The sequence below is a fragment of the Panthera onca genome, chromosome X (genome assembly GCF_046562875.1).
Source record: "Panthera onca isolate mPanOnc1 chromosome X, mPanOnc1 haplotype 2, whole genome shotgun sequence".
Classification (NCBI taxonomy): domain Eukaryota; kingdom Metazoa; phylum Chordata; class Mammalia; order Carnivora; family Felidae; genus Panthera; species Panthera onca.
This window is the reverse complement of record NC_138357.1, coordinates 28,040,847-28,065,979: the sequence shown is the minus strand read 5'-3', so window position 1 is coordinate 28,065,979 and position 25,133 is coordinate 28,040,847. Positions and strand designations below refer to the sequence as shown.

Here is a 25,133-nt window from a genome sequence, read left to right as displayed (position 1 = left end):
CTGTGACTTTACTGTATGTAAAAGACCTGACACTTTGTTGATCATTTAAAAGCAATTTTCTCTAGCCCATTGATTGATTGCTGCATTTCCCATTGATTGGGTAATTGAAAATGCCCTTCTTAAATAAACAGGATTTCTTATTTCTTCTGCAGGTTGTGATCCTGGGAAAACATTCAAGAGGTTATCACTACATGCTTGCTAACCTGGTAAGAACAAGCAGAGTTTTTGTTTCCCAAGGCAATATATTCTATTTAGTTTGTGTCGTCTGCGATCATCCAAAAAAGAAATACATGAAGAAACTAACGTGTTCTCTAGACACTTGAAGAAATGAGTCAGTAAATACCAAACCCTGAATGCAATAGCCTTGTTTTCAATTACGCTGTCTCTGTTTCAACTGTGAAGCTGATAGTCTCTCCTCATTTAAAACATAGTAATTTGACATGATTCCTCACCAATTATTCTTAGATTCAATTTGGATTTGAAATGTAAACCATCTTACCCAGGTTTGAAATATAACACGAGAGACAGGGGACACAGGAAGCAGACTCTTTCCCCAATTAACCCAAGTACATGTGTCCATCAGTACTGGATTTGTCTTTCCGGAAGCAGACCCCTACCAGATCTTTTCAAACCAGATGCCAGAAGTGGGTCTGAACAGAACATCAAGGGAGCCTGTCAAAGCGTACAGCCCCCTTTATACTTCTAAAAAGACACAACTTGAATCTTTTCCTTCATGTTTCCCATGCCTTTAAAATTCGTGCTATTCTAGAAGCTACCATTTCATTAGGTTAGTTTATAGTTCTTTCTCCAAAAAGACAATTGGTTTGGGAATTAACAAAATGGCTTCTGAATCAGTAATATCTGTTTAGCAGAGGTTCTGAATAATACCATCTCCATGAAATGAAAGAGAAATGTTAAATGATCACTATGATACTAAGAATCTATTAAATTATTACAGAACATGAGTTCTCACCCCGATTTTGTTTCATCACCACAACAGAATGATGATGATTATAAAGCTCTTACACCAAAAGAATAGCAACAAAGGTGAAAGATTATTATGATTATGCTCTTAGATTTCTTAAATCAAAGAAAAAATCTTATTTTGTTTTTAATAATTAATAGTTTTTAAACGAGAAAGGAAATGTTACTCAAACCTCTTTCTTAGGAAGTGGGTTCGTTGAGACACTTTATAAGAGGAAGATTAGAGCTACTGCCTTGAAATGTAGTGTGCACCTTCTCCAATAAATTGCTCAAAGTAGAGCACTTCAGACCATTCGGGGGACAAATGAATTGACTCTTTTAGGAGGAGAAATCTTGATTCTTCATTTACATGTGAATGCGTTCAATTTGTTTTTTGGGGCATCCAATAAGTAAAGGCTGTTTGCTGACTCATTGGAAGTTAGGCCAGGGCCTGGCAGGAAACACAGATGTCCCAGCAAGGCACCTGAGGCAGTTATTGATGGGATTTTACCATTTCTTTCCCATCAATAAGTATTTTGCTCTCCTTCCTTCCTTCCTGCCTCCCTCCCTCCCTCCCTCTCCCTTTTCCTTCTGTCTGGCCTTATACATGCCAGGGTTCACCCATCACTGACAGCGTATGAGATGAGTTTAAGTAGTGCACACACAAACTTTTTTATTATAATGGCCATGTGTTATTTGATATGTGCTAGAAAAATATAAAAGTAGCACATCAAAAGCCAAATTTCATGGATATTGTTGTTTCATACAGGGCTAAAGTAGGAATTTACCGACAAACGAATTAATTTCTTAATGTGTCAAATGTGTCATGTAAACAAGAGCATGGGGGATGCACACATAGTAAAATCTGGCTTTTGTATATGTGGCTGTGGTGCGTGGACTGCTGAAGTTTGGGAAAGAGCATTGAACTAGAGGTCAGAAGGTTTGGGCTGTCGTACTGACTTTGCTACTAACTAGCTGTGGGATCTTGGGTAAGTCACTTCCACCTCCTTGGGACCTCAGTTCCCTTTACTGTAAAACTCAGACAGGAGTGGGGAGTTCATTGCTGTATGGGTTGGGTCCCTTGGAAGCAGACGCTAAGATACAATTAGAAGCGCAAGACCTTTACTGCGAGTGACGCCCGTGCAAAATAAAAGGGAGAGGGTCGCCAGTGGGAAGGAAGAGCTTCTGATCTCAGCAAAGGAGAGGGAAAGGAAGGAAGGTGGATGAGAAGAGCTTCAGACGGCGGTACAGTTCTGAGAAAGTCTTGGCCAGCACAACCGGGAGCTCCAGTGCCAAGACCCCCGTGCTGCCCCGAACCCATGAGCCACTGCACCACTGCCTTGCTCAGCCACTGGCTGGCAGCTGCCCAGGAAGCACATACCTCCCTCCTGAAAGCTGAGGCAGATCCTGAAACTGGAGGCTGTCAGCTAACTCAACTCCTCGAGCCAGGTTCCGTCTTAAAGGGAGATCCGAGCCATGCACATCAATGACCAGATGATATGTAAAGACCTTCCCCATTCTAGAATTGTAACCAGGCCTCCCTGTTTCCTACCAACAATCCTTCAGATGAGCTTTGGTTTCAACCTGAGACCCAGACCTGACAGAAATGAAAGCCTATGGAGTGACAGAACTGCAAGAGAGAATCATTAGGACAAGGTTGGGGAGAAGAATGGTTAGCTGAACGCCTAACCAGGACTCAGAATCCTGAGACATCGGGTGGAAGCCTACTATGAGAACAAGTGAAGTCTTCCTTCAGAAAGGATGTAATACATAGCGTCATGTCAGTCTGCCTAGGGAAAACATGAACTCACTCACCACACTTGGAGCTGCCACTCCATTTTCTCTAGTGACCTGCTTTTCATTTGAATTCAGCCATGTTTCCATGAGTCCCTGTACTCTATAGCGAATTGCCTATGGGCAATAGAGATGGGAACTGTTGTTAGTTTCTGATAAAAATGAGATAGATTGTCCCACCATGGTTTCCAGGCTTTTTAAAGCAGATAAAAATACCTCCAAACACCTCCACCAAAGACAGACAGACAGATACACACACACACACACACACACACACACACACACATGACTATTTAGAAGTTACTTAGATGGTCAAAAAAGGGTAAGTGGAGCTTAGATGCTTCCTTTCAAAATAAGCCAGCTGGATAAAAGCTGAGAACACATGCACAGGGGAACAAAGTCTAATCTGGGTCTTGGTATAACAACAGTGCAGGACCACTGCCTTCTTCTACAAATGCAAAGTCAAAAACAGTCACAGCACTTACCTAAGCTTTCTGGAATCACCCGCTCAGAGCCCCTGTATGCCCTCTGCCATGGAACTCCGACTGTCTGGCAAAGACTTCTTTGTGCTGTTATGTGGACTTTCCCCAGTGGTAATCCTAAACTGAGAAGCCGTGGATAGTCGATGAATGCTTCAACACAGGCCTTTCACAGGTCAGGGTGTACGTGTCAGAGCAGACAAACAAGCTGTAGAAAGTTTTAGCTTGTTGAAGTCCCTGGAAGAAGCAAAAGATTCTATTAGAATCACAGGCAGAGATGGGACCCGGTGGACACACAGGCCCAGAAGTGGACATCCCAATGAGGAGACACCAGGAAAGTCTCTTACAAATTCTGTATCAGCCGCTGACGCCATTTTTTAGGGATTGTTCCATAATTAATTGTTGTCTTCTCTTCCAGGACTCTAAGGTGGTAATGTTTTTCCGCTTTAGTACTAGAGGTAAACAGCATGTATACAATCTGCCAGTGAGGCAACCTGTCTCTCTTTCATGGCAAGGTATTGATGAGGATCCTTTTTTAAAAAAAAATGTTTATTTTGAGAGATAGAGCAGGGAAGGGGCAGAGAGAGATGGGGGGGGGGGGAGAGAGAGAGAATCCCAAGCAGGCTCCTCACTGTCAGTGCAGAGCTTCACATGGGGCTTGATCCCACAAACCGTGAGATCATGACCTGAGCTGAAATTAAGAGTCGGACGCTTAACCGGCGGAGCCCCTGGATCAGGATCCTTGACGCCGCATTCCCAGGCATGTTGTGTATTGTGATTTAATTTTTTCATATGTGTCAATAATGATAGTCGAGTCACTGCGTGCAGAACCCCAGACTAGCAACCCCAGGCATAGTGAAAACAAGCACTAGACCCGGAGCTAGGAAGCAGGTTTCCTGATCTGTAGAATGGAGAGGTAGACCAGATCACTATTTCCTCAAGTTGTTACTTAGACACAAGCTAGTGTACATAAGAAAGTACATAGCAAAATTCCTTAAAATTACTACTTTTGAATTTATACTAAATGTGTGTTGCAGAACGACAACTACCATCTCAAGTCTGTGATTTTATAAATACCATTCCTTAGAATGAGGGTAAAGTAGATATTTAAGTTAAAGAATTTAGTCAACGTAAAGAAAAATATTAGGTAAATTGTGGCTCAGATGATCTCCCTATATGGCAAACAACCATAAAGGTGGTATATTAATGACTACAATTTGGGAAACACTCCAAGATCATTTCCGGCTCTACATCTCTTCCCGCGTGGAGGGTCAGTTGGGACCGGAGAAGGCCAGGAGCAAGAGTATAGGCACAGCAGCTGGGACAACACTGAGGATACAAATGGGAGAACAAAACCAGAGCCCTGTTAGGGGTATAAAGTCATAAGCAGACTTAAAATCATTTCAGGTGGGCAGAAGCCAAGAAGGTATGAGTATCCTTTCCCTAAGTTCTAAACATGACTGAGGATCTGAAGGATCAATCCAAACCAACTCGCAGTTGACACAAAGTGAACTGGATCTGGGTTGAGATGGTCTAGCGACAGATGTTCAGCACCCAGCCCCCAAAATAAGACCAAAAAAAAAAAAAACCCCAAGATTTGAGGTGCCAGGGAAGAACATGAGCCATAGTGGACTCATTCAGTGCTGTACCAGTTAACCACTTTTAGAAGATCCAGCAGTTTCCCTGCCTAGGTCAAGACTGACCCCAGAGTGGGAGACTGCTGTTGACCCTGCAGGTGGAAGCTAGGTCATGTCAGCTGCCACCGGTAGAAGGCCGCATGAGCAGTCCATCAAGGAGGTCATCGCGCTAGGGCAGCAAAGGGAAGGAAGCTAACATATCTTACACTTTTCTCTGCTGTGCCAGCTATTATCTTTTTTTTTTTAATGTGTATTTATTTTTGAGACAGAGAGAGACAGAGCATGAATGGGGGAGGGTCAGAGAGAGAGGGAGACACAGAATCCGAAGCAGGCTCCAGGCTCTGAGCTCTCAGCACAGAGCCCGACGCGGGGCTCGAACTCACGGACCGTGAGAGCATGACCTGAGCCGAAGTCGGACGCTTAACCAACTGAGCCACCCAGGCGCCCCTGTGCCAGCTATTTTCTATAGACTTCTTACGAAATTTACTCAGAACTCCCATGAAGAGAGACTGAACTATTCACCTCCCCAAACCTTTTAGACATCAGGAAAATGGCTCTGAAAAAAATACATGACTTGCCCAAAGTCTCAGAGCTAATCCATTGTCAAGCTAGGCCTCCAACGTGGGTTGTTCAGACTCCTGACAGAGCACCTTGCTCCTCCCATTTGACCCACTCGAGCATCTCAGTGAGATAAAAGGCTAGCCCCACAAAGGTCACGGAAGAACACTGGCAAAGATATAAATGCCTATGAATGAAATACAAACTATACACTTATGAGAGTAAAGTGATTACAGACAAAAAGGCTTAAAAACCAAGGACAGCCTTGTGCATCTGGGTTTGAAACTTGTCCAAAGACCATTTTGAAATGCATCTTAGCGGGCACCAATTCTATCTGTCCATCACTCTCTTCTCTCCTGCCACAATCCCTTGTCCTTCTCTCTCTCTCTCTCTCTCTCTCTCTCTCGCGCGCGCTCTCTCTCCCTTCTCTCCTGCTCTCTCATCTCCCTTCTTGCTCTTACTCCCTCTTTTCTCTTTTCCCTCCCATCTGCCCCATTCATATTATTAATATGCCAGGAAATAATGGTGGGGGTGAAGGGTACTAGCTTGCATCTGGTTTTTTCAAATTTTTCCTCAAACAAAAGCACCATTCATAAAACAGAACCCAAAAGAGGCAACCAGCTGTAACCTAAGCTTGAAGAAGTGAACTCTGCAGCTTACTGAGCCCTGGAAGTTACCTGAAACAGAGAAGGGGCCACTTTGTTTAGAGAGGAAACAAGTTTGAGTGAGATGGGGGTCATGTGTTTTGCTTGCCAATAACAACTGTTCCCTTCTTCTCCCTTCCCCTTCCAGGTTTTCTGGTTTTGTTCTCTACTCTTTCCCTTCCTTTGTTCTCCTATTTTTATGTTCTACAAAAAAAAAAAAAATTCAAATGCTCAAAGCCACATGTTGTATACAATGACACCTCAGCAGGGGGCATGTAAACACAGAGCTCACTGGGCTGGAGCCTGGCTTGACAGGCAAAGGAGGTGGGATTCAAGGGAAAAATCCCCACTGGTCCCAAATGCCAGGAACCCAGTCACCTCCCCTGGGTACACAGCTTCTCTGGTGGCAGAGGATTCACTTTCTTCTCCAAATGGAGATAGGATACAGCAAAGCACCAAGGGAATGAGGAATTGGGGACTGGGCTGGGGTCCAACTTCCTACTGGGCATTTAGAAATCCACAGTCTCTTGTCAACTTAAAGTTGCCAACTTTGAGACTCTCATTCTCCCTGTCTAAAAATGCCCCAACCGTAATCACCCATCCCTTTCTCCTTCTCTCTCTCTCTTTCTCTCTTTTTTCCTGCCTGAAATTAACAAGGAAAGACACTCTCTACCCAATGTTCTAGTAAGGTAAATGGAAAGAATTCTGTTTTCTTTCCCAAGCTCTCTCAGATCATGTCCTCTAAAACAGTGGTTCTCAAACTATCTGTGAAGAAGGGCCAGTTTTTTCCCCCAAATCTTCACAGATCAACAAAAGTGCGAAAAAGTAAATTACTGAAAACATGAAATAAACAAAACAAGATAGATAAAATATAAGTGTTACATTTAATAGCCATAATATCACCCTGTCAAACTGCTATAAAGGTTTATAAAGGCTTGCTTTCTAGTTCTTCCCTTTTTTCATCTCTGACTGCCAACAAACGGCAGACCAGCACCAATCCACATATACTTCGGGCAATACTGCTCTAAAGATCTTTATAGTAAGTTCTTCTTCCTCTGTATCGCTTGTATGCCCAATAACTTGTTCACTCCCCTGCAAGGAAGACAGAGGGTAGTGTCCTTAAGAACCTTGTAGTCATAATGCACAGACAAAACTTGTACAGCTTATGATAATTAGCCTGGAGATATAACAGGTAGTAGGAGAGGGAATGAAGAGAAGGCAGAGTATCAAGAATCAAAACTCTGCATAGCATAGCCAGAAAAGGTCTTTCAGAAAGGTGACTTGGGGGGCACCTGGGTGGCTCAGTCAGTTAAGCGTCCAACTCTTGATTTCGGCTCAGGTCATGATCTCATGGTCCATGGGATCGAGCCCCGTGTCAGGCTCTGCGCTGACAGCATGGATCCTCCTTGGGATTCTGTCTTGCCCTCTCTCTCTGCCCCTCCCCTGCTCATGTACGCATGCCCTCTCTCTCTCTCTCTCTTTCAAAATGAATAAATAAACATGTTTTTAAAAAAGGAAAGGTGACTTTGAAACAATGATCCAAATTGTAAGAAAGATCCAGTTATATGAAGAATCAGGGGAAGTTCATGTCATGCATAGGGAACAGCATGTGTCAAGGTCCTGAGGCAGAAAAGAGCTTGATACCTTCTCTGAACTGTCAGAAGGCAATTTTGGCTAGAGCAGAGTGAGTTCCAGATTATGTAAGGCTGGTAAGCCTGGTTAAAGAGTTTTAGCTTTTTTCAACAGTGACAAAAAAACCACTGAAGAATTTCAAGTGGGGGGTGGGGCATGATCTGATTTTTGCTTTAAATAATTCAGTGTCAAATGGATGGATTTTATGGTATTTAAATTATACCTCCATATAACTATTAATAAAAAGATCAGTGGCAATTTTTCGCACAAATAGCACTTATATCAACTTGTAATTATTTGTATATTCATACTAATAATTCTCACTGGACTAAAGTGCCATGAGGTCAGGGCAAGTTTGATATGGCTCGCCATTTTACCAATGGATAGCACTTAAAAGGTTTCAAAGTATGTTGATTGGATTAGAGAATAAAATGCAAGTGAACAATACAAAGCAACCTGTAATCAAGTGCTAATTTATGTGGTGTAATCTTCAACTCCACACACAACACCCTCCCGGGGGAATGGACCTGCTCCTAGAAAAAGACTTGTGCTTCTCATCAGCAGCCTGATAACTTGAGTTACCACGATTACTGTGCATTTCCCAGTTGAAGCATCACCCGCATGAACGATTCAAATAACACTAAAGACAGAGCCAGCCTTCATCCAAATCGTGAGATAGATACTTGCCCTCGGCAGCCTCCCAATCCTCATTCTATTGCTTTTATCTTCCTTACAGGCACGCCACCTTTCCCATTTCTCACCCATAATCTGCCATCAACTCAATGAAAGTCATCCAACTTATCTTGTCTCTGTTTTCCTTTCTGTACAAAATGTACCCTAAGAATAGTATTATGTGAAGGAAATCTGCACATCATATCTGGAAAACAAGTGCTCTAAAAGGAAGCTTTGAATATATTTATTTGCAACTCTCCATTATCCATACGGCCAGAAGGAAACTGAATTACAGTATGTATAAATCAAGGGAGACAGGATAGTACTGAAGTCATTGGAATCTTTGCAAGACTGACTTGTCTGGCTGTTCTCAAATCGGGACAATCTGTGTTTGGATGCCAATTGTATAACCAGTATCTGTATAAAAGATGGCCTTGGAGAATAAGACCAGGGTGGCTTACAAGTCCCCAGATGAACTGTGTAGACACAAAAGTCACAGTTGGTTTTATAAAGTTGCATTCAGATGTGGGCAACAGTACATCTGGATCAGACAGATGTGACGTGGTCAAGAAATGATACATTGAGGAAATAACACCAGAACTTAACGAATCCAAATGAGTAGTTTCCCTCTCAAAGGACCAACTCCTGGAGACAACATCCATATTTCTAACAAACGCTGCCATTGTTAGTTACACAGAGGCAAGTAGTCAACTGCGCGGATAGCTAAACCATTGAAACTGAGGAAGGAGAGTTTCAACTCATCCTATCTGTGAGCACTATGATTGCCTCCAGTCTTTCTCTGCCTTTTCTCATCTCCTTTAATCTCTCCCTCTGCACACTGTTTTTGGCCAACCAAAGGAAAAGGCAATTCGCCGAAAACAACAACAACAATTTTAACCAAACAGAACCGATAAGGTACAAGCAGCACTAGAAGTTGTTAAGTCCAGTCTAAGCAAAAATCAGAGGACCTCATCATCACATCTAGTTATTAAAATCCCTATGAGGTAGTGTCTTTGCTGAGGATTTGAGGGGAGTCAGGCCTCAATTTTCAAAGCATCGTGGACTGTGCTTGTCTACAACTACAATAGAAATATGTGAAAGAAAACAGAACATGTGTTAAAACGATTGAGCAGAAATGGAAGGGCAGCTAAGAGCCAGGCACTGTCTGCTCTCCAGCCAACAGCTCTCTCCTAACTCCCTTCTTATGCCCATTGATCTTCACTGTTTTATTTTATCTGTTTACCTATTTTACCTGTGTAGTGGTCATTTGTTTTACATTAGTCTTTTATAAAGGATTTAGAGGTACTTGGCGTTTATTTCCAAACTTGAGGTGGGTATGTTGCCATTTCAAAAAGAAAAATCTAACTATTTTAATTTTTATAATCTTGGGGACAAGGAAGCTAAGACTGTTAGTGGCCATTTGAACCATGGGATTTAGCAATATCTGATACAAAAAGAAAATTCCTTTTCCTAAGTTTATGTATTTTGAAAGAGGGAGAGAGAGAACAGGGGAGGGGCAGACAGAGAGGGGAGAGAGAATCCCAAGCAGGCTCTGAGCTGTGAGCACAGAGCCCAAAATGGGGCTCAATCCCACAAACCATGAGATCATGACCTGAGCCAAAACCAAGAGTCGGACGCTCAACTGACTGAACCACCCAAGTGCCCCAGAAAATTCTTTTTTTTTTAATTTTTTTAATATTTATTTATTTTTGAGAGACAGAGTGAGACAAAGTGAGAGTGGGGGAGGGGCAGAGAGAGAGGGAGACACAGGATTAGAAGCAGGCTCCAGGCTCTGAGCTGTCAGCACAGAGCCTGACGCGGGGCTTGAACCCACAGACTGTGAGATCATGACCTGAGCCGAAGTCGGACGCTCAACCGACTGAGCCACCCAGGTGCCCCGAAAATTCTTTTTTAAAAAAGAGTTTTAGAAATAAGATGATAGGGTCAATGACTTATGCCTATTAGGCAGAGCCACTTTCTCTATAGCCACCTCTGTACCATTCACTTCTTTTCCCTTTTCCACTTCTTTCTTGATACTTGTTGGTGAGCTCTGCTGTGTTCACGTCTTTTCAGAGAGTTTAGGGAGAATCTAGCCTTGATTGTCTCAACCTCAAGGACATGGGTTGCTGCATCTAAATGCTGGACACCGGGGAGACATTCAGGCTGTAGAATCGAAGACATTACAAACAAGCAAAATGTACACAAACGAAACAGAGGGAGACCAGAAGACAGCCAACTCTTAGCCTTAAGCAACAGGATGTCTCATCTCCCTAAATACCTGTTACCTCCTTTCTATTTCTACTATACTTCTCATCTCCCCATTTTGTCTGTGGGGCTGTGTTAGTACTTTCTGCCCATACGGATGGATGAGGCTTCGGGGCAATCGGTAGGGGCCAGTGTCATGTAAGTCTGGCCACCAGAACAGCTTGAGGTGACCTTCCCCTGGCTTGATTTGTGTTGCTGTGGATGCAGTTCATCCCACAAAGACAGCAAGGCTGATTCCAGTCTGAGGTGCACCAGAACTCATTTCCAGGCATGTTTGTCATAAAACATGGGTTGACTGAGAAACTTCTAGGTCCACAATGGCATGGTTGATGTGTGGTAGAAAGATGGGTGCAGAGTATGCCTATGGAGATGTTTTCAAAGTATAATATGTTTACTGGAGAGGAAGATACCCAAGCAGGAATACATGGGGCATACATGACAGAATGAAGCCTTCTGGGAGGAAGTGGGCATGACTGGTGAGGTAAATTTGAGCTGGACCACTCTTTTTAGTATCCCTGCCAAGAAAAGGAGAGTGAGGGAACATCTTTCTGGAAAGAAGTTGTATGGTGCGTAACCAGACTGAAGGACTCTTATGCCTTAGGACAGATGTGAGAGTGCTGGGATACTTTCTCTCTCCTTCTCTTTTGTTAATTCTATGTTGCCATTTTAACATGCTATGGATATTAGGAAAACAGGAGTGTGACACTTATCAAAGCGTGAGGGGTGCAAGAGATACTGCTTCTTAGTGCAGGTTGTAGCCATCGGCCCTGAAGACGAGGATGGTGACAGAAGCATTCTCAACCCCCTTCTTTCAAGGAAAGGAGCTCCACTTGTCCCGTCCAGGCTTTTAAGACACAGGACAGCATGAGAGGGCCCACTCTTCAGCCCCTCTGGCAGGCAGGTGGGCAGCTGGTCAATGTTCTTGTGTAAAACTTGTTAACTGACACATATGGTTTGGCACAGTGAGTGAATTAAAGCCATTTGTTAAAATTTTGTCCCAGGCTCTTTATTTGTATATGTGTTATGGGGCGGGATTGGGGAGTTGGGAGACAGCCCCAGTTGGGGCCTCTACTAGACTTCATACAAAGTAAGTCTCTCGGCTGATCGTGGTGCGAGGGCAACAAAGGGGAGAAAACAGTCTTAGCTTCCTTCTTGAAAGAGGGCTTTGGGACAAAACTCATCCCAACAAGTTAATGTTAATTTTTTAAAAAGGTGGGGTTTTTTGATTATCAGAAAGAAGGAATGATTCTCAGTGATGCAAAAACTACTTGGCTCTTTGTGCAGTCTCCATGGACTCATGGCCTGCTTTTGAAAGGAAGAAAGAAGGGGCCATGAGTAGTAACTGGAAAAGCTGGTTCGCTAAAATATAAAGAAAGGTGAATTAAAAGTAGGGGGAGGGATGGTGACTAGAGAGGTACACAGGGGGCCCTGTGGGTATTGCTTACATTTTTGCATTCAGTTTGTGAGAATCTGTCGGGTCATGTATTTGAAGATATGTGCACTTTTCTATATGATTTTTATAGTTTAATAAAAACTTAAAATGCAAAAAAAGAAAACTTTGGAGAACAGGTGTATGCATTTATCAGAACTCATCAAGTGCTACGTTTAAGATTTATATATTTCATTGGATGTAAATTTTACCTTGAAGAAAGAAAAGAAAAGAAAAGAAAAAAAAAAGAAAAGAAAAGAGTTACATTTAAGATTTGTATATTTCATTGGATGCAAATTTTACCTCAAAGGAGAAAGAAAGAAAGAAAAGAGAAAAGGAAAGAAAAAGAATTGCAAACAAATACTGAACTCTAGTTAATGATCTGCCTGCCAAAGTCTTTTAGTTTGAAGTATACTAATATCTACAACTTACTTTGAAATGCATCCAAAAACATGAAATGGATTGATGGATCACTGGGTGTTATATGTAAGTGATGAATCACTAAATTCCATTCCTTGAAACCATGATTACACTATATGTTAACTAACTTGGATTTAAATAAAATTTTTAAAAATAATAATAATCAAAACTTTGAAGAAAAAAAAGAAATGGCTTGATGGATGGATAGAAAAATACTAATTTTAAAGTCTGAGTTGAGACTATATGGGTATTCACTATACAGTTCTCTCAATTTTTTTGCGTATTTGAAAATGTTATATTAAAATGTTGAACAAGATAGTCTGAGGAGTGGAGGAAGAATTCGCCCCATTTCTTTATGAAGATAAATGTTGGCTTCAGCCCACTGAGGACCTAAACGCATCCACTACAACTAGCAAGAGACAGGTATCCAGCAGAAATAGCACAATTCCTGGGAGAAGTGTTTCAGGAGATAGCAATGCCCAGTGGAGCTGGTGGCACCCAGGCAGAGATGGCTTGGTGTGAACCTGAAGAGATTCCTTTAGGAGGCTTAGGTGACAGAGACACCAGATGGTAACTAGAGCAAGAGAAGAAGAAAACGGTGGGTGATCCGAAGTAGATGTCGAGACTTGTTTATAAACACATGAGAGACATAACCTGGGTTTGCACCATCATATACAACCGAGCTGTCAGTTTCTCTCTTTGGCATTTCTTTAAGTCACAAATGTTGAAAGTACTCATCATTAGAATCTAAAGCAATCTGCTGTGTTTGGCACATTAAGCTGAAGAAAAGGATTTTATACCTCTAGTCAGGGTCAAACGTTTCAACACTTTCCCAGTTACAGGAAGCATTGTATTTGTACTCAGTGAAGAAAGACTAAAAATACAGGTAAATGAAACAAAACATTTGCTTGAAGTTGGCACCTGTGTTTGTCCTTGCAGGAGCTATACTAAATAAAGACACAAAGCACTAAAATGGAAGAATGCATATTTTCTCCATCGTGCCTGTGGTTTCGGAGACATACTGCCTTAAGAATTAGCCCATATCCAGCATTTTTTTTTGGTACTTGTCGTCATCGTCCTTCTTGTTTTTGTAATTGAGATGTAATTGACATATAACATTGTGTCCAGGGTTTTCTTGATTGTTGAAGAGTGATCCTGGGGGAAGGACCTTCCATTTCCTCCTTAGCATTCTAACCAACAGATACGGTCAGAACTCACGACCTCCAACATTAATGATTCTCTTTCGATCTCTTTCTAGGGTTTTACCGATATTTTGCTAGAAAGAGTCATGCATGGGGGAGCCAACATTACAGGATTCCAGATTGTCAACAATGAAAACCCAATGGTTCAGCAGTTTATTCAGCGCTGGGTGAGGCTAGATGAAAGGGAATTCCCTGAAGCCAAGAATGCACCACTAAAGGTAATGTTCCATGGCATGCAGAAACCTTAGGCCAGCTTTTCACAGCATCTCAGTGTGGCCTTTATATATTTATGGCCTTCCTGTGACCAAGTCGTCTTCGCTCAGAAAGGTTTCAAGGATGCTAAAAGCAAATTGCAGGTGCCACTGCTGCATTGGAAAACTACACTTGCAAATAAAGACGCTAAGGAGAAGGAGGTCTTTTAAAACCTGGGGCTTGGGAATGTTAACTAATTTTTTAATGAATTTCATTTGTAACATGCTCATAACAATTTACAATATTACAAGAACCTGAGTTGGGCAAAGAGTGGGGGCAGTGGGAATAGGTAAAGAAGATTGATAGTCTGCAACAGAAAATTAGATTTTACATTATTTATGTGATTACTTTGTGTTAATAAGTTTCATGAATCTCAGTACACCCGAGTGAATTGGGCTGCAATACAGAGTGCATGGTGCCTATATGTATATTGAACAGAAATGTTTTCCTGCCTGGAAAAGTATCTTTAAAAATAATTAGATTACCTATGTTGCTCATTTTCATGAAATCAAAATAAGAATATTAAAGGTAGAAAGTCATGCTTAGAGTGCACATTTTTCACATGTGTTCCCCTATGACTAGAAATCCTATTATTTAAAAATCAGGAATTAAAACAGATAAATTAGGAAAACTTATTAGTGTAACACAAAGGATCCGTCAAGGGTATGTTTTAAGTAACCATTCCCTTGGTGCATTGGTTCAAGTATGAAACTGACTTTAAATTCTTCTTTCCTTATATAGTGAAAGTATGTATGTACCATAGCTGTGGGATCCTTGTGATCAAGAACAGGAATCAAAGTACAGTTAAGGCCTTTCCCTAAAAAAGGAAAAGGGGTGAATATTTCTTTTCTCATGGTTTCAAGATACCCATCCTCACATTCTTCCTGGCAAGAATAGAATAACCGAGAACAATAGAGACATGGACCAGAGAAGAGACACATTCTGTATCACCTAGTCAGTTTCACCCTAAATGAATCACATCAGAACATAATACAAGTGGGCCCTTACTTTATACAATCGGTATGTTCTAGAAAAGTTGTGCATTAAACCTAATTTATTCATTCATTTAAGCCACTCACTAGTTAAGTGGTATTCTGTTGTTGTAGTGATTATAGTATACATGCCAGATTTTCCTAGGGCAGTCCCATTTTAAAACATTCTGTCCCATGGTCAGATCAGGTGTCCTCAGATGTTTCAGCAAATATGGTCTCAATCCCTGTGATGTTAGGGTTAGCGTTCGCAGTCAGATCTTTTTTTTTAGGGTAATTATTTTATCCGTTTTTTATTGAGATATAATTGACATATAGCATTATATTAGTTTTAGGTATATAGCATAATGATTTGACATACGTATATATTGCAAAATGATCACCGCAACAACTTCAGTTACCATCCATCACCACTGTAGGTACAATTTTTTTCTTGTGATGAGAATTTTTAAAACCTACTTCTCTTAGCAACTTTCAAAAACACAATCAGTAGGGGCACCTGGGTGGCTCAGTCGGTTGAGCGTCCTATTCTTGATTTTGGCTCAGATCATGATCCCAGGGTTTTGGGATCACACCCCACATCGGGCTCCATGTTAAGTGTAGAGCCTGGTTAAGATTCTCTCTCTCTCTCTCTCTCTCTCTCTCTCTCTCTCTCTCCCTCTGCCCCTTTCCCCTTCTCATGTTCTCTCTCTTTCTCTCTTAAATTCATACATACATACATAAAGTATTGTTAACTATAGTCACCATGGTGTATATTACATCCCCAGGACTTACTTCTTTTATAACTGGAAGTTTGCACCTTTGACACATTTCCCCCATCCCCTACCACCCATCACCCATCTCTGGCAACCACAGATCTGTTCTCTATTCCTATGAGTTCAGGGTGTTTTTTGTTTTGTTTTGTTTTGTTTTAGATTACACATTCAAGTGAGATCACACAGTATTTGTCTTTCTCTGTCTGACTTAATTTCACTTAGCATAACGCCCTCAAGGTCCATCCATGTTGTTACAAATGGCAGGATTTCCTTCCTTTTTTGTGGCCAAATAGTATTCCACTGCATGTATGTACCACATTTTCCTTAACCACTCATGTGTTGATGGACACTTAGGTTGTTTCCCTGTCTTGGCTCCTCTAAATAATGCTGCACTGAACGTGGGGGCACAGATATCTTTTTGCAATAGTGATTTTGTTTCTTTTGGATTAATACCCAGAAGAGGAATTGCTGGGTTGCACAGTGGTTCTATTTTTAATTTTTTGAGGAGCCTCCATAATGTTTTCCACAGTGGCCGCACCAGTTTGCATTCCCACCAGCAGGGCAAGAGGGTTCTCTTCTCTCCACATTTTTGCCAACACTCAATATTTCCTGTCTTTTTGATAATAGCCATCATAACAGGTGTGCGGTGCCATCTCCTGTGCTTTTGATTTGCATTTCCTTGATGATTCCAATTTTTTTGATATACTAAATCCACCCACCACCTTTAGGTGAGCTTACACAAATTTAGATTTTTCAGAAACTGCCTGTCCACTGCTTTTCCATCCTTAGATTTAGCAGGTAATAGGTAGAGGCAAGAAATTCATTCATGCACTATGTGCCAGGCACCGTGTTAGCCACAAAACAACGGACAAGGGTAAAAGGACGAAAAGGCTACTACAGGGTAGTTTATGTTTGCTCAGAAGTTATAGAGGTTCTACAAAGGAGAAGAAAAACAAGCTTAGCTCTGGATTAGTCATTGATAACTCATGGTGTGTATAAAGTAAAGTCCTCAGAACTTGCTGAGAAGAACCATTTAAGAGTAAAACCCTTTAAATGCTACCTCTTTCAGGCAAAACACTTAGTTTCTATTCCTTGTATATATTGACAGGCTCTACTAGGGATGAGGCCAGTCATCCCTAAGAAATGGAATATTTGAAGAGATGGTTCAACCTTCAGATTATTTGTGCCTAGTATTAGTCATGGAAACTTGCTCTATATCAATCAGACAAAAAGCCCACTTTAAAAAAGTGACGTATAATATTTTTGATTAGGAAATAAAATTGTCTCCAGATTAAAATCCTACTGCTTAATTTATTCTATATTTTATGAATGTTTCCTTTTGGGGCTTTTTTTCTTTTTACACGCTCACACACTGGTAAGTAGAAGCTGAAAAAGCAGAAAATTAAATAGCTATTTTGGCATGGCTTGGAATTGCAGACAATTTATGCAGTCAGCTGGAAAAGAAATCACCACCATGTTGGCTTTGTGTAGTGCTAGAGTGGACAGACACAAAGATTTTTTTTTTTTGCATGAAAGAACACATGCCCCCTGTCACAGTCACACTTGAAGATTTGCTCCTGAAAGAAAAGTAACACGAGAAAAGTCAAAAAAGTAAACGGATAGTTGTAAAGACGACAATGTACTTGCTCCCGGGTGTATTTGGACATACTTAGAGAGAGAGAAAACTCCTCCTGGGACATTTTGCTTCATTAAAAATAGCAATAGAATTCTATATCCTCCCAGTATTTGTCACCCCTGAAAAACAGGGGCCAGCTTATTTTAATCAGATTTGTTGATTCATTTAATGAAAAGGCATCTTCCTTGTCAAATCGCAGATGATCAAATCCCCAGTATTAAGTGACTGGCCTCATCCCTAGTAGGCTATCAGTATATCCAAGGAATAGAAACGAAGTGTTCTTGCCTGAAAGAGGTAGCGTCGTGAAGTATTGCCTGTGAATTGTCACCGTTATCAGATTTAAAACGCAATAACAATTGTAATTTTCTACAATCGAAAACCAGCTTTGGTTTTCTGCTCCCCCCACGAAACAAAAACTGATTTATTGCTGGCCAGAGGTCCTAGTTCGCCAGAAACATGGTCCAGACAGAAATGATTAATGTTTCCCTCCAAATTAATTTCAAGCTGTCTAACTTAGCTATTTCCATTTTCCCCTAAGTAAACACCAGACCTGAATTTTCTATTACAAACAGCAATAACCAATCTACCTATGCCATCCGTTAGCTGCACATGTATTTTTTTCTCTATAAAGGACCTGGCCTTTTAGTAGTCGCTCACTCAATTCAAAACACAGGACTGAGAGCAAGGGAGAGACTCCCTTGAGCCATTCGGTCTTAAAAATCTTAACATGGGCACACGCGAGGTAAGAGGCATCATTCTAGAATGAATCAAAGGCAGGCTTGCCCTGAGAGATCTCTTGATTCAAATAATTAAGAGGGTGACTTCATAGAGTACGAGGTGGAGAGCACGAAATGAAAATTCTAAGGAGCAGGGCACGTGTTGAGGGTATCGTTTGTCGTGATACCTTGTTTTCCACATATCCATTTCAGTATACATCTGCGCTGACGCACGATGCAATACTGGTCATCGCAGAAGCTTTCCGCTACCTGAGGAGGCAGCGAGTGGATGTATCCCGAAGAGGCAGTGCTGGAGACTGCTTGGCAAATCCCGCCGTGCCCTGGAGTCAAGGAATTGATATCGAGAGAGCTCTAAAAATGGTAAAGACCACGCTGGGTTATTGGGGTGGGGGGCGGGGGGCCTTATAAAGACACAAAAAAAGTAAGACCTCAGTCTTGAAAAAAGCCATCCTAAAGGGAACAGGATCCAAGTCTAAGAAGGTCAGAGCACGCAGAAGAGGAGCACCGGCATTTATTCATCAAAATCTAGAAATCGCAAACCAGAAGCTTCTTCCTCGAAGCTTGAAACATTGTCAGTTGAGGGCAAATGAATATTTAGTTCTGTGCTACACTGCGGGTAGTAAATCAAACCCAGTACCCTCAAAACTGATGGACTGAACATGTAAACAACTTCAAACTTTCTAACCTTTCCAGGCACGTGGTGTTACTTTGGGGGGCTGGGATATTCTGTAGGATGCTCCTAACTTGAAGGTAGACATCACAAAGGACGGCGGCATCCTCTGGCTCAGCAGACAACTCATCAGCCCGGATGGACTGTGGAGCTGAGCCAGGGCGGCAGTCGTTCTGTTGCCAGAAAGAACCTTTACAACATGCTAATCTACATGGTGAAATGCAGAAATATGATACGTGTCTAGGCCTGCTTAGGAAACCTTTTTTCCCGATGCCCCAGAGAAAAACCTAAAGACAAGTACCAGAAACCAGGAAGGAGACAGTCAAATAGGTCACTTGTTTTCAGTATTTACTGGTAGGCGATCATTTAAGACTTCAGGAAGTACCCTTTGAACAGATCTCATTCTTTACACCAGGAGCAGCGTCGGTCATTCATTGCAGCTTTCTGAGCAGGAGCTCTTTCCTGAATATTTCGTCTGATGCTACATGTGCCTGCATGCATTAAAATGAGCCTTCCAGAGTACAAGCGCCTCTTATTTCTACTTATGTAATTATCCCAATGTTTGGGATATCCAAAGAAACAAACTGATAGGCAATGATAAGATAATTCTGTGCCCAACCCAGTAAGGAAGAATCCATCATGGCCTCATCACGTACATCATTTTGTGTAGTTGGCTCTCCTTCTGCTGCCTTAAATTTGCCAAGTTGGAAGCACTCAATCAAAAGGGGTTAGTAGCCCCTGTGTCTCTCTCCAAGAAAGAGAGATGACTCATTCTCCCATCATGCAGATTTTTATGTCATTATGTCAGTTCCCTAACAAATGCCCTAAGTGTAGTTTTATGGAGGTAGCACTGCACAATTTTGAAGAGCAGTTAATTAAATTCAACCTTCATAGCAGTTACAAGATTTGTACTGTCAGGTGAAACATAATGATGACTGAAATACAAAACTCCCTCCGAGTAAATCAAAAGGAGTTTTCGTCAACCAAATCTCAAGGGGCAAGTACCAGCATCTCCAACGGACTCCCCATTCATGGCACGAACAACAAATAGAAAATGGCTACCGGAATGAAGGATAAGAAATCTATCTGGCTAGGGAAAAAACTAGATTGATCACACCATTGCGCAAATAGTTTCTGCACGTCTAACTCACTTATAAACCTCGAGTTATAAGCCTGGTAAGTAACCTTCCTCCCAGGCCCTAAGGATCAAACACTCAACCAAAGGGATGCTTTACCAATTTCTACAGGCCAACTTCTTCCTGCTGCAGCAGAGAGGCTGGAAAGTATCAACATTTTCCAGAAGCACATGTTCCCTTTGTGATAAATGCTCAGTAAAATTCCACTGTTCAGAGGGAGTGCGAGGGAAGACGGTCTGAAGTACTAAAGGTTTTACTATAGTAAAAAAAAAAAATCCCATTTTATTTAATTAAAAGTGACAATGCATGTGTAAATGCCTCCCTCACTGTGACTAGCACGTAGTTGTTGCTCAATAAATCATTCTCTTCCTTCAAAGAAATCTGGCAAACATAATCACTGCCTGATAGAGGCTCCGAAGGGGCCTGTTTTAATGAATAAATAAGCATACCCCTCAGTCAGTAAATATTTATTGAGCACCAATGGCTGTGTATAAGGCTCAAAGTTAGTATGCAAACATGAAATAAGGTGAGGAGAGCTCACACTTAAATTGTTAATATGTAGGCCCACCTGGGTGGCTCAGTCAGTTAAGCGTCCCACTTTAGCTCAGGTCATGAGCTCATGGCTCATGAGTTCGAGCCCTGCATCGGGCTCTGTGCTGACAGCTTGGAGCCTGGGGCCTGCTTCAGATTCTGTGTCTCCCTCTCTCTCTGCCCCTCCCCGACTCACGCTCTCTCTCTCTCTCTCAAAAATAAATAAACATTAAAGAATTGTTAATATGTAAATAAATGTACTTAAAGCCACTTGAAAATTGGGTAATCTACAGACTGTGCAAAGATCAGCCTGAGCCTAGCCTGCTGGAACATGTCACGATTCTAAAGCATTAAAGCTTGTCCCTTTGTTCAGCAAACGTTTATTAAGCACCTGCTCTATTCCAGTTCCTGTACTAGCTGCTGAGAGCACAGGAAAAGAAGGTCTCTCATCTTGAGATGTTCCCAAACTAGTAAGGGAGATGGAAATACAGAGATGATTAAAATGTTATGGTTAGGTTCTCCAGAGGGTGCTATGGGAACCCAGAGGAGAAGCACCTAATAATAGACTGGAGTGGAGCAGGGGTGGGGGGGGCGGCGATTAAAGAAAAGTTCCCAGGTGGGATGGTGGGGAACCGTAACTGACAGTCACGTCATTGAAAATAGACTTCCCTCTGATTCTACTTCTGTTCACCAGAAGTTTTCATCGTGGAGTCTCGAATCTCCTGGACGTACCTAGACTGGTGTCCAATTTGTCTATTGTGTTTAAATACGCTAGATCTTTAGAAATATACAATCCTTAACGAGACTTGAAGCCTTTGCTATTTTCGGGAATGAAGGGTTTCCTTAATAAGTTCCTATGCCAGTGTGTCTGCCCTACCTACCTGCTCTCCTAGAATTCAAAGCTCAGAATGGAGTGTCAAGAACCCTTCTTGCATCACAGTGTACCCCAGACAGGCTAAGCAATTTCTATCTCAACAAGGGACTTTTACTTTAGCCGGAAGTGTGACATCACCTTCTCTGCGAGCCTGAGCTGACAATGGTGCTTAGGTTTGTTGGGTCAGTAGAACAATCGTCTTCAGGAAGTCACATTGGAGCCTTTCTCTTTGAACGAGAAGGTCGTTTTCCCATCGGTGGTGAACAAGCTCCCTTTCCTTTCAAAAGATGCTCCCTAATATTTGACCTCAGTTCTCACTTCCACAGCACAAGCCCATTACCACTGCTGACTTGCTAAGTAGCTTGCCACTTTCTGGAAGTAATAAAAAAGTATTCTATCCTTTCATCCTAGGAAAAAGAGACAGATGCTTTTCCTTTGAAGCAAATGGCTTGACCCTTACCAGATGAAACATTCCAGTGACTTATATTTATAGAGGGTCTTGCGTGCAATGTCCCTGAACCGTAAAATAATTGGTGAGAAAATCTCTCCACCTGGGAGGGATGGCCTTTTATTAGTTCACAATACTGGGACAGACCCAGGAAAAATTGTGACATATGTGAATCTTCAGGTGGCATCCCACATGGGTGTCCAGGCTCTTCTAGTACCTCTGTCTTTCTTATCTAGTACCACACACCCCTGATTCCTTAGACTTCACAAATTTCATCAGTGTATAATTTATCCCTCCAAGGCCTGGCTCACTGCTTACCTGTTTGTAGCTGGGCATAGGTCAAATAAGAGGAAAATCCACCCCTGTTACTGTGGAGGCTGGTAAATAACACTCTCAAGAAAAAGAACTAAATTCATTTCAATTCACAATAATTATCAATATAGCCCGCAAGTATTACAATGCCTACATAACGACGTGCCAGACACAGTTCTGAACGTTACATGTGTATAACTCATCTAATCTTGCCACAACTCTAAGGGACAGGTACTAGTGGGATTTCCCATTTTACAGATGGGGACACCGAAGTGCAAAAGCATTAGGGAGCACATCCAAGGTTATACAGCCCTCATGGAACTCACAGTTTAGAAGAATGCATTATGCTAGTTAAGAATACCCTCAGGCTACTCCCTTGAGAAGAGACTAATGATAGAAATCTCACACCCTTGAAAAAGTGGTGGTAGGGCCTTCCCGGGATCATATAGGTAACTGCCTATCATCCACTCGAAGCTTCACAAAATGCCAGAGAAGAAATAAAGATCCATATGGACTTGATCTGGTGGATTGAGCTCAATGACTCAAGATCAAAGTTCTCCAAGCTTCTAAGATCTGTCAGCAGACCTCATCCCAGAGACCTAGAAGGCAGTAATGCGGTGGTATTTTAAAATTTTACATTTTTCCTTCCTACCAGGTACAAGTACAAGGAATGACCGGAAACATCCAATTTGACACTTACGGACGTAGGACAAATTATACCATCGATGTGTACGAGATGAAGGTCACTGGCTCTCGAAAAGTAAGTAGCCAAAACAGATACACAAAGACAAAGTCTTTCACAAGGTGACAGCACTCAGGTGCAAGAAAAGAGATGTTAGAAAACACATACAAAGCAAATTCCCACACATCATTTTTGCCTTTCTGTTGGCAAATAGTGTAGATACGCAGAGTTGTTTTGCGATCAGAGTGTTCCATCTATACGCATTCTGAAAGGAGTGTTTCCCTCAGAGTCTCTCCTATAAAAGTGATAGACTTGGGGCACCTGGGTGGCTCAGTCAGCTGAAGTCCAATTCTTGATTCCAGCTCAGGTCATGATCTCAGGGTCATGGGATCGAGCCCTGCATTGGGCTCCACTCTCAGTGTGGAGCCTGCTTAAGATTCTCTCTCTCCCTCTTTCTCTGCCCCTCTCCTCTGCTCGTGTGCATTCTCTCTCTCTCTCTCTCTCTCTCTCTCTTTCTCTCTCTCTCAAATAAAAAATAAATAAAATAAAAGAGATAGACTCAAGAATTATTAACGGCTTCTAACAATAGAGGGAAGGAATCACAAATTTTACAGCATGTTGTTATTTAAACAAACTGCCAAGGTACATACAGTTTTAGCAAAAGAATCAGAAAGTAGGTACCTCTCCAGTAGTATCTTTGCCACCTCACCCCCCTGCAAAGGACTCTGGACAAAGTACCTTTCTCTACAGCTAACTTGTACAATGATCACTTTGCTTCTATCATACTGATAGTTAAGTTAGGCATGAAATGAGGATTTTGCAGCCGTTTGATAAAATCCTAGAATGTAAAATAGCTTGGGTCATTTCTACAGGACACTCCTTGGTTTCCCACCCTGACATCCTAGCTTTCCCACAGTTCAGAGCAAAGCACTCTTCTGCTGTATGAGTTTAAAGGGGAACAAAAGGCTAACCGTCCTACAGTGGGCTGAATTATTTTACAAAATACCACTAAAGGCGAAGTGGGGATGGGAACCCCAGGATGAAGGTTTGTATCACAGTTGGGTTCCTGGTGGGGGTGCCAAGACAGAGGGAGACAGGACATCAATGCTTGGAAAGCTCCGGTAACTAAAAAGAAAGTTTTATTCCACAACAGCACTTGAATTTCATGCAGTAGTTTTTGAGTGAAAAAAAAAGGCAACCAGGTCAAATGTCTGCTCTTTCTAGGCTGGCTACTGGAATGAGTACGAAAGATTTGTGCCTTTCTCAGATCAGCAAATCAGCAATGACAGCGCATCCTCAGAGAACCGGACCATTGTAGTGACTACCATTCTGGTAAGTACGAAGGGAAGGTAGGTGGGCTTTCTGTACAGCAAGACTTCTTTCTGTAAAGCATTATTCAGCCAGTACAAAAGACCTCAGTTTCAAGCAGTGAAAACATCCAACAGGTCAGCTTAGGAATCTCTCAAACTATCTTGCTATGATCGTGAACAGAATGTCTTTTTAAAAAGAAAAAGAATATGGGGGGGGGGGGGGTGCCTGGGTGTCTCTTTCAGTTAAATGTCTGACTCTTGATTTCAGCTCAGGCCATGATCTCATGGTTGGTGAGATCAAGCCCTGCATCGGGTTCTGCGCTGACAGTTGCAGAACCTGCTTGGGATTCTCTCTCTCCCTCTTTCTCTCTGCCCCTCCCCTACTCTCTGTCTCTATCAAAATAAATAAACTTTTTTAAAAAACAGAAAAAGAATAGGAATTTGGGACAGTTCCATATATCATTCTCTTCTTTGCCACCCCCCACGCACGTGCAAGCATGCATACACACACACACACACACACACACACACACACACACACACACATATATACACTCACTAAAGGACTGAGGTTTCATCTGGACTTGGAATCTAACTTTTCACCGTGGGGGAGACAGCATTATGTGAAAGAGAGAGTAGGTTAGGGTTAATGTTAGGTCTACCACTAACCTGTGTTTAACTGTGCAAGTCACAACTTCTCTGAGCCACAGGGTACGTTTCTTTTAATTTATGAAATGGGTATCATAATGTCATAAGACATAAGACATATTGTTTCAAGGCAATATTCACCATTTAAAGCTTTCCTGCAAAATTCAAAGCATGGTTGACACACAAGATAGTGTTCTCATTTAGTTTTAAAATGTTTTTTCCAAAAGCTGGTATGTTCTTACTACGTGAAGTACAAACCAGGGTTGAAAATGAGTATACCCCTAGGTCTGACGATGTAAATAAATGAATGGAGATTTAGCTGAAGTTTACCTTTGACATGCAAACAGACATGTCAAATCCTCATTTTGTCCTAGGTACTGTACTAGGCCGTGAGGATGTAGAAACGAATAAGCCACAGACCCTGACCTCACAAAGATCACAGTGGTTCTTAAGGGCTT

General features: G+C 41.8%; 1 protein-coding gene and 1 long non-coding RNA gene across 8 annotated transcripts in view; one reads left to right on the top strand and one right to left on the bottom strand.

Annotated features, from left to right (window-relative positions):
* GRIA3 (glutamate ionotropic receptor AMPA type subunit 3) overlaps positions 1–25,133 on the top strand; it is a 267,210-nt gene that overhangs the window by 165,640 nt on the left and 76,437 nt on the right. For all 6 annotated transcript variants that reach the window (XR_014136764.1, XM_081792968.1, XM_081792967.1 and 3 more), the window contains 5 exons: positions 153–206; positions 13,752–13,913; positions 18,257–18,424; positions 22,691–22,795; positions 23,942–24,049. Coding sequence is in view for 5 of the 6 variants with exons in the window: in XM_081792968.1 (XP_081649094.1) it covers positions 153–206; positions 13,752–13,913; positions 18,257–18,424; positions 22,691–22,795; positions 23,942–24,049 (597 nt within the window). In the remaining variant the exon portion in view is untranslated. The remainder of the gene's footprint in view (positions 1–152; positions 207–13,751; positions 13,914–18,256; positions 18,425–22,690; positions 22,796–23,941; positions 24,050–25,133) is intronic.
* Positions 1–25,133, bottom strand: part of LOC145714004 (uncharacterized) — a 162,304-nt gene that overhangs the window by 68,385 nt on the left and 68,786 nt on the right. For both annotated transcript variants that reach the window (XR_014136765.1, XR_014136766.1), the window contains exon 2: positions 3,243–3,473. This is a non-coding gene — a long non-coding RNA (uncharacterized LOC145714004). The remainder of the gene's footprint in view (positions 1–3,242; positions 3,474–25,133) is intronic.